This window comes from Oryctolagus cuniculus, chromosome 6 (assembly GCF_051225735.1).
Source record: "Oryctolagus cuniculus isolate XC-2025 breed Fujian yellow rabbit chromosome 6, ASM5122573v1, whole genome shotgun sequence".
Classification (NCBI taxonomy): domain Eukaryota; kingdom Metazoa; phylum Chordata; class Mammalia; order Lagomorpha; family Leporidae; genus Oryctolagus; species Oryctolagus cuniculus.
The window spans coordinates 87,455,554-87,468,846 of NC_142872.1; the positions used below are offsets into that span (position 1 = coordinate 87,455,554).

Consider the following 13,293-nt stretch of genomic DNA (forward strand, 5'->3'; position numbering starts at 1 on the left):
TGGATCAGAAGCAGAGCAGCTGGGACTCAAACTGATACTCTGATATGGGATTCTAGCATTGCAAGCAATAGTTTAACCTGTGCCAAAAACAGTGGCCCCAGAATATTTTAATAGCTAGCATTTTGTCCTGCAATTGTATCACTACTATAAGAATGTTTATAATATTTTTTCCAATGGCTCTTGGGTGATAACTGCCCTCTCCATCACCTGTCAGACTGGGCAAGCATTCCTTCCTGGAAAAAATAATGCTCTTATCAAGAGGCATTTAAAATCTTACTGACATAAGTTGACACTTGAGGAGCCTGCCTCTTTCATTGGAGCTGGGCTTTTGTGGCCTTCTAATTATCTGAGCAACTGAAAATTCCTTAACTGCTCAGAGTCTCAGTCCTATTATTTATACAAAAGGAAACTAAAATCCACCTAATGAAGCTGTTAGGATAACTTAATGAGACAGTGTAGGAGGGCATGTAGCACAAGGCATTGGGGCAAATGCTTGGGGACTTTCATTTCTGTTTGCCGTTTAGCTCAGTTCAAGGATTTGTTTTGTTTTGTTTTTACTTATTTGAAAGGCAAAATGATCAGAGAGAGACGTAGAGGAGAAGAGAATGAGAGAGAGAGAGAGAGAGAGAGAGAGAGAGAATGAGAATGAGAGAAAGAGAATGGAGAATGATTTTCCATACACTGGTCCACTCCCCAAATGGTACAACAATTGGGGCTGGGCCAGACTGAAGCCCAGAGCCTGAAACTCAATCTGTGTCTCACACATGAGTGGCAAGGAACAAAGTAGTTGAGCCATTATTGGCTGCCTCCCAGACATGTTAATAGGGAGTTAGATCAAAGGTAATACAGCTAGGACTTGAACCAACACTCCAACATGGGATATGAGCATATCAAGCAGTGGCTTAACCTGCTGCATCACACCTGCCTGAACTTTTTCCTTTATTGAGGTGTACTTGACAAATAAAAATAGATCAGGTGTACAACATGATGATTTGATATGCGTATACATTGTGAAATGATCACTACAATCCAGCTAATTAACACATTCATCACCTCACATAGTTTTGTTTCTGGAGTAGTGAAAACACTTAAGATGAACTCTCTTAAAATTTCAGTTATACAATGTAATACTATTAATTATTGCCACTGTGTTGTGCATTAGATTTGCAGAATTTATTTATCCTGCATAACTAAACTTCTGTATCTTCTAAACAGCATCTCCTTATTTCCTCCCTTACCCTTCACTCAAGCCCTGGCCACAATCATTCTAACTGCTCCCATGGTTTCAGTTGTTTTCAGATCTCACATGCCAGGGAGTTCATGCAGTATTTATCTTTCTGTGGCTGGCTTATTTCACTTGACATGATGTCCTTCAAGTTCATCCATGTTGCTGCAAATGGCAGGACCTCCTTCTCTAAGGCTGAATGATATTCCATTTCATATTTATTCATCCATGAAAGACACCTAGGCTGTTTCCATATCTTTGTGGTGGTGAGTAGTTCTGCAATCTACTGATTTCAGCCACCTCCTAGGTCAAGAGCAGCATTCATCAAAGGAATCTGGGAGCATCATTCTTACAAAACTTTGCATGTATGCCTTTACATCTAAAGGATCCAACCAGGGTAGGTTTAGGATTAGGGTTAGGGTAGACCTCTTAGTATTCAGGGGGGAGTAATGAAACAAGAGATCCTCTCCCCTCCCTGCCTCCAACACACACATCCCATGAAGGGTTCCTAACTCCTAGACTTTGGATGCTTTTAGGTCCCTGGGTGACATTCCAGTATGGGGTGTAAAGGGTGATGTCCTTGTCCCCAAGCAAGGCAGAGATGTTCTTAGACACTTTGCAGTCTGTCCTGGGGCTCAGTAGACATTTTGCTTACCATGTAGTTTCAGGCTATCCAGTGCCTTCATCTTCTATCCAGGGTGGAGACCATAGGAATTCTTCCCACAACTGACATCACTACTGTGCCAAAGAAGTGAGTTTCTGAGCTCTGGGCTCAAGGAAGAATCAGATGCATGGGAGGAAGTTCTGGCCTCTTGCCTCTGTGCTATTCCACCCTACAGGGCTCCAAGTAGCTTTAGTAGTATTTCATCTCCTTTAAGACGTGTGGGCTAGATGTGTATAAGTGTTTATTCTAAATCAAGGGACAACATTTAGCTCTAGGATGCTTCGAATACTACAGCACTTTCTGAAGAGTTTTGTAAAAGTCAGAGTAAGTGAATTTTGTCAAGAGATTAATTTTTATTAAGACTTAGTCATACACAGCACCAATGTCAGAAAATGCACATTGTTTTCCAAAGAACTACAGTATTCTAAAGAATTTAAAATCTGACTTCTTTCCCACTGCATCTATAAATGATACCATTACATCATGAGTTAAAATCAGTACACAATATAGAGCAAGATAGTAAGTGTTAGTTCCTGAGTTCCATATTTAAATATTTTTAAAAATCACACTTAAATTTCATGATGGCTAACTGGTGTGTGTGTGGGTGGGTGGGTGGGCTGGTGGGAAAGAAAGAGAGAAAGAGAGAGAGATGCATGCTTGTATGTGTAAGATGGTCATATAGTTGGGTGCAACTTGAAAACATGTGAGAACCAGAGTCATACAGACATATTTTAAATCAACTTTTCTAGTCAATTCCTGAATTGTAGTCAGTGGTACTTACCTATTCATGGTTTATCCATGTTGGGGTCTGTCTGAAAATCATTGTAATTTAGGTTTTCTTTTTCTCCCCTATCTGACTAGTTTCTAAAACTATCCATTGTATGCTCAGAAAATGCAAACTTATTTGTAAGTATTGGCCCCCAATCTAGACACAATGGGGAACTGATGCAAAAACATCGCACAATACATTCTCTGGCTATAGCTTTCAATTCTATATAACAAGAACTGATTGTTCTGCCTCATGTCCACACCACTCTGTGAGCTGAGGAATCTATAACAGGAGTAAGAAAATAGCACCTCTTTTCCTAGGTGTGTCTCCCTGGGGAAGCAAGCCATGACTGAACACATTAGGGAAAGAATAGAAGTCAACAGATAAGAGTTCATTGGAAGGTGGGCAGGGAGGAACAGAAATGGCGGCATCATGAGGGCAGGGTACAGCTGCCATTTGGTACAGACTGAACATGGTGGGGAGGACTCTGGTGGGAGGACACAGAAGGTGAGCATGCTAGGAGGGCAGAACAAGGCAGGCTGGGGTCTACGTGAAGCACCATCTGGGTTTTGGATGATCTGCGCCACTGCTCCTTTCATCAGCAGGGATGATTAGGCGATGTCTCTATGTGTAAATTTGGGCCATGGCCAAATAATACCCAATCTATTCATAAACTTCATTTTTAATGACTATTAATTCAATCCCTTTTCTGAGCAATAAATTAAATCTTATGAAGACTAAGCTACAGGCACCAAACGAATGCCTCTTTAAACATCACGATCACCAGTTGTGCATCCAATTTGTCATTGCTAAATTGTGCATTATATTAAAATACATGGTCATATGTTTCCAATTTTTTACTGGTAACAATTTTTTTCTTTCCAGATTTTCCTTCATGGAAACAATTTAAACAGCCTCCACCAACTAATACACCCTGAGTTTTTGCCCTCTGAATTTGGAGGAACCCTCCCTCCTTATGACATGGGAACTTGGGCCCGGACGTTACTTGGTCCTGACTACAGCGATGAGAATGACTATACTCACACTTCCTATAATGCAATGCACGTGAAGCATACGTCCTCCAATCTGGAGAGAGAATGCTCACCCAAGCCGATGAAAAGGTAAGGCATAGGTTATTAGAGTCTGCCAGCCAAAAGTCAATGGGATTTTTTATTTGGACCTATTGTGGGTTATGTAATTGAATAAAACAAATTGCAACACATTCTCAGCTGATTTCACTAGAATTGAAAGCAAATAGGGGTTGGCTGGCCCAGAAATATAGCTGTCCCTGTGGCATTAGAGGAACAGTTTAAGCCTAGGGCCTCGCTCATGTCCTGATTAGCCCTGGTCTCTCAGGAGTGTGTTAATATACAAGAGATGGTAGACTTTTCAGATTCACTAGATGGAAAACAGCCTGCTAGAAACCGTCCCTGCCATTCATTCGTTCAGAGCCATTTATTGAGAATCCACTTGGCTGTAGCACTGATTAGAAAATAGAACAAACCAATATGAATAATACACCAAAAGAACAGAGAGATGTGCCTCAGGCAAATCTTCCAAATAAGACTTTTGGCAATGTATTTATGAAGTGGGTGACATTCAAGCTGGGCTCTGAGGGTGAAAGATCTACAAGTCAGGCTTTCAAAGGGGAAACATGGGCAGACATTTGGCCTAGCAGTTAAGATGCCATGTGGGATGCACACATCCTGTATTAGAGAACCTGACTCTGAGTTCTGGCTCTCTGCTCCTGATTCTGGCTTCCTGCTAATGCACACCCTGGTAGGCAACAGGTTGTGGATTAAGTACTTGGGTCCCTTCCATCCACCACGGGAGACCTGGATGGAGATTGAGTTCTGTCCTCTAGGAAGCCCCCTGGTTGGAACTGGAAGGGATTGGAAATTCACTTACTCCCCTTTTGGTGGTCAACCTTCACTGGGAAGTGTTGACATACTGGTTGAGAGGTTGACTTGTGTCTCTATGGTGAAAGGACTGACCTTTCTGGTATAAGTGATACTGGAGGATCCCAGCCCTGATCCACTCCCAGTTCAGACAACAGAATAATGGTAACTCCTAGTTCTGAGCCCCTTACCTATATTACTTCTCTGAATCCCCTCATAACCATGAGAAAGTTTCTTTTGTTATTCCCAGCTCCAAATGAAGAAACTAAGGTTCAGAGATGTTAAATTACCATTAACACCACACAGAAGATGGTATTCAGACTGGGAAGGCTGGATGTGGCCCCTGTGTTCATGTCTACTACAAGGAGCATCAGTGGCCTGCTTTTCCTCAGATTTTCTACCCTAAGCTCTCTCTTCTGAATGCCTCCATGTTCAGGGACAGTGACACCTCAGGTGACATGCCTCTATTTCTAGAGACATTCAATAAGACCATGATACCTTCATATAGGTCTGAACTTCTAAAATCAAGTGACTTGAAGCAGAAATTTGCTTTGCTTGCCCCAGGTGGTCTGTCACAGTATAATATCTCATTTGAGTGACCAGACATGTCCCAACTCCAAGTTCCAGCTCTGAGTTGATGCTGAGGGTCAGACAAAATGATGGTCTCCATTATCAGCCAGAGAATTCTGGAGGCAAAAGATCTTGTCTAATCCTTGTTAGATACTTCCCTCCCCAAGGATCCAGCCCAATATCAACACACAATAGACACAGAGCAGACACCTGTCCATGCTCGCTGAATACATGAATGAATTAATGTTGAATAAAAGCTATTAATTCCAAAACTCATCCTTGGTACCTTTGTCCAGTTGCTTCAACGAACTGACCAGCTTCTACAGGGAAACAGGGAAAATTCCAGTCTATCTTGTTCCTACTATCTTTAACAAGACTCATAAATCCTTCTTTTAGGATCTTTCATCCTAGTAGGCAAGAGAAGACATATCCACAGAAACTACAGAATGATATGGAAGGGGACTATTAATATAAAGGAGAGAAGAGGGTCTGCCCTAGTGTTCTGAGGAAGCATCACTGATTTCAGCCACAAGGAATCTCACAGAAGGAAGATGTAGCACACAAAGGATTTGGAGGGGAAATATGTTCCTTTAGCTAGCAATGGTGCATGCATCTCTGTTCCCCCACCAAAAGCCACCAAACTGTCCTGTCCACACTTCTGCCCTTTGTGATGGCATCTTGGAATGCTTGTCTGGGGGTTTCAAGCAGCAGCACGATTACACTGGGATTGGGATGTGTCTGCCACCAGCCATCTTACTGATAGACGAACATGGCAGCCACAGTTCATAGCTTCTTCTTGATCTCTCAGAACCCACAGGGACATGGGAAAATTAAAAATCAAAATGGAAGAGACCTAAAAGTTCATGTCTCTAGTGTCCCAATTGTGACTGGTTCTCCTGCGCAGAAGTCTCACTTTGCACCATCCAGAGCTGTGTAGGCAGTGTATGGGGGGAGCCTGTTCTCTGCTGCATGGCAATCATTGTTAGAAAGTGAATTGCTGCTCTGAGCTGTTCAACAGTGGTCTGTCCTCTGGATTGTCACCATCGTTTCCAAAGGGGGACATTATCATCATCTCTTGTCCTAATCCTGCCATGGCTCCCAGCATGATTCAGGTCCATTTGGAGTTAACTGGGGGTTTTGTGACTGCCCTCAGGATCTAATCACTTCAAAAAATAAAGGTTTATTTATTTATTTGAAACTCAGAGATACACAAAGAGAGAAGGAGAGGCACAGAGAGGTCTTTATCCGCTGGTTCACTCCCCAATTGGCGGCAACAGCAGGAGCTGTGGCAATTCGAAGCCAGGAACCAGAAGCTTCTTCCAGGCCTCTCATGTGGGTGCAGGGGCTCAAGGACTTGGGCCATCTTCCACCACTTTCCCAAGCCATGACAGAGAGCTGGATTGGAAGTAGAGTAGCCGGGACTTAAACCAGCGCCCATATGGGATGCTGGCACTGCAGGTAACAGCTTTACCCACTACACCACAGCGCCGGCCCCTAATCACTGTGCTGTGTGGACTCAGCACAACAACCACTGAATGGCAAGTGGGTGTCTTAGCAATGCTTTCTGGTATACATGCAGAGTAAACGCCAAGATATGTGAAACTCAGTGAATGAGTGCTTCTAGCAAGATAGTTGTGACTCAATCCTTAAATAGAGATTGTTACATAAATTATCAGTCTAGATAAAAAATTATTTAAAATAATTTCAGTATTGTTCTGCTCTTTAATACATTGGTCTCATGGGTTTTTGCAATGTGTGCTCCAAATATAAATGATCTAGAGGGTTTTTAAAAATTTTTTTTTCTTTTTTCTATTTTATGTTAGAAGTCCATTTCCTTGTGTCCAGGTCATCAGCTGTCCTTACTGTTCCTAAAAGCCCTGCTACTTCTTCCTATTAAATTCATTACTTGATTATGTTTTAGTCTTGGAGAGTAGGTGACCAAATTGATTTAAATTGTACAGCAAAGAACACTGAATAAGCGTCAGATGAGTTATTGTTATTTTATTTCAAATAAGAGAAAAACCTGCAATGAACTTCTGTGAACAAAAAGGAAATTGTGTTATTTAACATAATGAGTCATCTCAAATTAAAATGACTGCAAGAATGTTTTTCCATTGGCTCAGTGGGGATCATAAGAACCCAATCCCTCTACTCCAATTGCCCAACACAATTGGCGAATTCCCAAGTGGATGTCTATCCCTGGCTCAGATGAGGACTCCATGACTGAACAAAAAGAGCTTTTGCACTAGCAAGGAGGAAGGAATGGCTTGAGGTGGGAACCATCATTTATATAACAGGCTCATTCAGGAGGGCAGGCCTGAAACCAGCCTCGCAAAGAAAGTGCGCAGACTTTTAATCAATGTGTAGATTTTGTGATATTTGTCTGAATTAGGCAATGTTTACTGATTTCTAGTTCTAACCTTTATTGTTGGTAAAGCATTAAAATGGCCACAGACATCATTGTAAAGCTGGGCACAAACACACAAAAAACACTATCTTGAAGTAACTGGTGAATGATTAGCTACCAAGGCAGAAGTTTTCAAATACATGTTGTCTATGTCCACTTCTTGCTCTTATGATAGAGTGTCTGAGACTGAGTAAGTTAGAAAGAACAGAGATTTATCTCTTGGAAAATAGATTTATTTCTGACAATTCTGGAGTCTGGAGACCAAGATCACAGGATTGGCCTTGGGTGAAGGGCTTCTTGCTGCATGATAATGTGGTAGAGAGCCCTGGGAGATGTATATGTGCACTCCTGAGACACAGTAAGAGGGTGGGTACAACAGAGAACCTTGGAAGTGAAGCTCAATGTCATAACACAGCCACTTCCACAACAATGCCATTAATTCATTCCTGAGAACAGACTGATCAACTCTTAAAATTTCCACCTCTTACTACTGTTACAATGGCAGTTACATTTTAGCATGAGTTTTGGAGAGGATATTCAAATCATAGCATATGTATGTATATGTGCACATGTTATATGTAATATGTGTATCATACATGCACATGCTGAGTCTTCAAAAAACTTATAAAATATATATGTTATAAAAAACTATATCTGGGTTTCAAATACTTTTTGTACTTTTTAACTCAGTTTTTCTGTTTTTTAAAATGCTTTTTAAAAAAGACTTATTTATTATTTCATTTACCTGAAAGGCAGAATCCTAGAGAGAGGGAGAGAGGAAGGGATAGAGAACAAACCAGCATGAGCACTGGAGTTAGGTTAGATTGAAGCCAGGAGCCAAGACCTCCATCCAGGTCTTCCATATGGATGACAGGAACCCAAGTATTTGGGCCATCATCTGCTGCCTCCCAGGCAGATTAGCAGGGAGCTGAATCAGAAGTAGATGTGAGCCGGTGCCGCGGTTCACTAGGCTAATCCTCTGCCTTGCGGCGCCAGCACACCGGGTTCTAGTCCCGGTCGGGGCACCGGATTCTTTCCCGGTTGCCCCTCTTCCAGGCCAGCTCTCTGCTCTGGCCAGGGAGTGCAGTGGAGGATGGTCCAAGTGCTTGGGCCCTGCACCCCATGGGAGACCAGAAGTACCTGGCTCCTGCCATCGGATCAGCGCTGTGCGCCAGCCGCGGCGGCCATTGGAGGGTGAACCAACGGCAAAGGAAGACCTTTCTCTCTGTCTCTCTCTCTCTCCCACTGTCCACTCTGCCTGTCAAAAAAAAAAAAAAAAAAGTAGATGTGGAACTCCATCCTCGGCACTCTGATATGGGATGTGGGCATCAAAGTAGCAGCTTAACCTGCTGTGCCATAGTGCCCACCCCTTAACTCCATTTTTCTACAAAGTTTTGAAGTATCCCCACATGTTATTTAATATTATAGGTGATAAACATCATGTAAATGATTTGGATTCAGGGTAAGGAACCTGACCCATTTCCTGGAGTTGGATACATTAGAAGTAGATAAGATACTCATTGAGAATCCCATGTTGGAATACCTGGCTTCCATACACAGCTCAAGCTCCCAATTCCAACTTCCTGCCAATGCAGACCCTAGGTAACAGCAGATGATGGCTCAAGTAACTGAGTCTCTGCCACATGTGTGGGAGATCTGAGCTGAATCCCTAGCTCCTGCCTTTGGCCCAGCCAGATCCATGCCATTGCTGTCATTTGGGGAATATAACAGTGGATGCGTATTCTGTTTGTGTCTCTCTGATTCTTGAATAAATAAATAAATGAAGAGGAAGTTAAATTCAGATTGTTCATCCAGAGGTAAGGAGTCTTTAACAGTGCTTATTAGATGTAACACTCGGGGAAAAGTTATGATTGGCACCCTTTTAAGATGTTCAAGATCACAAAGTGCTCTCAGATATTTTATTTCATCGTTTGACTGATTCATTAATCTTGGTTGTCCTTCATGGAAGTTATTGGCAATGGAATTGAAGATGTAAGAAAAATAAAGATCATCTTTTCTTGGTATTTCTGAGAAATATTAAAAGGAAGGAATCTGAAAGGTCAGGCTCTGTGCTGCCTCTGAACACATCACTTTGGCCAGAGAGGATGCATCTCATCTCATCTTCTGGGAGCAGGGCAAGTGTCACTCTGGCAGGAGGGCAGAGATACAATTCTGGACTGAACAGGGTTGTTATAGAAAGGAGGTAAGGTAGCTTCCCAAAGAAGTGGTGCAGACCAGGACAAACTTTCCTGTCCCCACCATACAAGAATGGCATGGTTCATGCCAGTGCAGGCTGAGACAGAAAGGGTTTTAGGCCATCTTTTGGCTGAGTTTCAGCATGTTCCTGTGGGCTTTCCTATTGCAGCCAGTCAGCCTCTGTTTGCAGAGGACAAATATCCTCCACAAAAATTTTGTATGAAAATACATTTTTATCATTCCTGTTACTATCAAGGGCTATGAAATTTTAGATCTGGGAGAGGTTCTTAGAGGTCATTTAGGGGGTCTTCAGAATTTTCACTTCTCAGAATGTCTTCTGTCCCATAGAAGGTGTGTGAGTGTGTATACAGAGTTATTACAAAAAGATCATGGAAAATGTGTCTTATGGGTTTTTTTAAGATTATTTATTTGAAAGGCAGAGCTACAGAGAGGCAGAGGCAGAGACAGGGAGAGAGAGAAAGAGAGAGAGGGAGAGAGGGAGAGAGGGAGAGAGGGAGAGAGGGAGAGAGGGAGAGAGGGAGAGGGAGAGAGAGAGAGAGAGAGAAAGAGGTTTTCCATCCACTGGTTCATTCCCCAGGTGGCTGAGCCGATTCAAAGCTATGAGCCGGGAGCTTCTTCCAGGTCTCCCATTCAGATATAGGGGACATATTCTTCTGCTTTCCCAGGCCATAGTAGAGAGCTGAATAGGAAGTAGAGCAGCCTGGACTAGAACCAGCGCCCATAGGAGATGACAGCACTGCAGGAGGCAGCTTTACCTGCTATGCCACAGTGCTGGCCCTGTGCCTTATGTTTTAATCCATTTTCCTGTGAACTTTTTGAAATATCCTTGCATATTCATATATATATACATATATATATATCCTGTATGTATATTTATACATACCTACATATACACATGTATATGATATATACATACATGTATGTGTGTGTGTGTGTGTTTGTGCTCAAAGATGCTGGCTACATCAAACACATACAAGGACACTGTGTTTGTTAAGGAATCCGGAATAAACATTGTTGTATTATAATTACCCTAAGAGCTGTAATTTCGATAAAAATAAAATTAGTGAATTTTAATTTATGTTTCAGCCTCATGGATGAAGTACATGTAATTTCTATAAAATTTTATGGAATATTGCAAATAGTGTAAAAATAACTGCCCATTACTGCTTGTATGAAATCACTGGAAGAACTAAAGCTCAGATCTCTCACCTTTGAGTCTGGGGATCTTTCTGTGTATTCATACTGTTAGCTTTTCCAAAAGCACAGAGTCTTGAATGTGGCAGATTTAATATTTTAGATTAAAGAAACATAAGCCTGTGGTGCAGAGATATGCCCTTTTCACACTAGTACTAAGGTTTTAAAAATATTTTTCCCCTTGAATTCTCATTATCAAGATCCTGAGAAGCCCTGTAGAGGAAATCTACCTCCCCAAGCCTATTTTAGCCTAGGATTCTTTCTAGGAAGAAGCTGTTGACATCTCACAGTACACTTCTTTCCCGAAGAGGATTGAAGTGGAAGGTCAGGAAGCTGACAAAAGTTCTGAGAAATCCAACTGGGTTAAACCTTGCTTCATAACTTACATTTCCATTGTTTCTTGAAACCTCCTCCCTGGTGTGCTCTGAAATCTGAATTTAATTTGGGCCAAACCTGGTAGCCTTGATATGCAAGGAAAGAGATTATTTATGGGAGGAAAGAAAAAGAAAACCCCACAAAACCTGCTATGTGGTATTCTTCATTCAGCTCCTGAATTTACCAAATAAACATTTGTCTGTTGGCACTGAAAGAGAAACTCCAGGCCAATGACACAAAAGCCCTGACTCCTTCAGAAGCTCAGCAATTACTGTACAAAAGCACATCCTTGTACAGCCGGTGAGCTGAATGGAACAGGAGAACTACATGTCATGAGGTCATGAGGTTTCTCCTCTGTCATGACACAGCTGTCCCAGCTACCAAGATCCGAAAGAGCTAGTCTGAGGAGAAGCAAAGTCAGAAGGATTTTGAAGAGACATGGAGAGACTGAGAGGTGTTCCAGTATCATGTGTAGAATCTGAGGCAGACAGCAATAACCACACCCACCTGTTTGCTCTGCTGAGTGAGCTTTTCCTCTGGGCTGAGATCACAGGTGCCTGCCTTTCAAGATATTGAAAGACCAGTGTCTAGAACATCCCAGTAAAAGGGACAGTTATTTGCACTTCGGTTATAAGTTGTTTTTTTTTTTTTTTGACAGGCAGAGTGGATAGTGAGAGAGAGAGAGAGACAGAGAGAAAGGTCTTCCTTTTGCCATTGGTTCACCCTTCAATGGCCACCGCAGCCGGTGCGCTGCGGCCAGCGCACCGCACCAATCTGATGGCAGGAGCCAGGTACTTATACTGGTCTCCAATGGGGTGCAGAGCCCAAGCACTTGGGCCATCCCCCACTGCACTCCCTGGCCACAGCAGAGAGCTGGCCTGGAAGAGGGGCAACCAGGACAGAATCTGGCACCCCAACCGGGACTAGAACCCGGTGTGCTGGCGCGCAAGGCGGAGGATTAGCCTAGTGAGCCATGGCGCCAGCCGGTTATAAGTTCTTTGCTGACTTCCTCAATTGGCATAGCAGTGACTCCTCTGTCTTGGGTGTTTGTTTGCATTTAAAGATGTTTATTTCCCAGCATTTTTAAAACCATAAGATAATGCCACTCATACAATTTCAAAATTGAATTCATTTCCAGGAATCCTGTGGTAGGTTTTGGTACACCCTGACCATAGACCACATTAAACCTATCAGAGATCCAGAAACTATTTGCAGAGGAAGAAGCCTAAACCAGTACAGAGCAGCCAGAATTTTCAGACTCTATTGAGCCCTGTTTTGTATGTAGAGCCTTGGTTGGCGGTGCCACAGAGGGCCTACTTTTAATCCTTCTAACAAAACATCTTCCTCCTTTGAGTGCTAAACACCCCTCCAAGATCCCATATGGAAAAGTGAGAGGATGTCACCAAGACACTGTGAGCCATTGATTCGGGTGGGTTTGACAGGGAGCTAAGAATGGTTGAGAGACAAATGCCTGAACTGAGTTCAATTTCTGAGTATGAAGAAAACTGCAGGCCATGTTGTTCCCTCTTGTTACCTGCCTGGGTGGTAAAAATTAGTTTAACTATTTTCAGTTGTCTGTAGATTTGGCCTTGATCTTGGTGATCTTTCAGCATGCAGTCTTCTTTTTATGGGATGAATTTGTGCATTTGCTGGGTAAATACTTTTTTCTGGTAGAGGTAATATATCATCATGCAATGCTATCCAAATGAAAAGAATTTCAAGGCTGGCAGTATGGGAACAGGAAGGCCCTTCTCTTCTGAGCAGCCAGGGCAAGGAGTTCATTTTACTATGTGCCTGAAAACAGAGGTGCCATGTGATTGTTGCATTCAGTATCAGTACCAAATGCATCACACCTTAAGGAAATGTGCATGGTCTCTACAGTCCTCTAAGCTGTTTGGTATTCAGCAGAAACAGGACAGTACATCTTAGCTTTTAAAAATTAATTAATTAGTCATTCTGAAAGGCAGAGGGAAA

At 42.4% G+C, this 13,293-nt stretch overlaps 1 protein-coding gene across 1 annotated transcript in view; it reads left to right on the forward strand.

Annotated features, from left to right (window-relative positions):
* Positions 1-13,293, forward strand: part of CLVS1 (clavesin 1) — a 190,730-nt gene that overhangs the window by 156,731 nt on the left and 20,706 nt on the right. Inside the window, exon 5 of the mRNA XM_051843797.3 lies at positions 3,544-3,779. Within this exon, the coding sequence (XP_051699757.1) occupies positions 3,544-3,779 (236 nt within the window). The remainder of the gene's footprint in view (positions 1-3,543; positions 3,780-13,293) is intronic.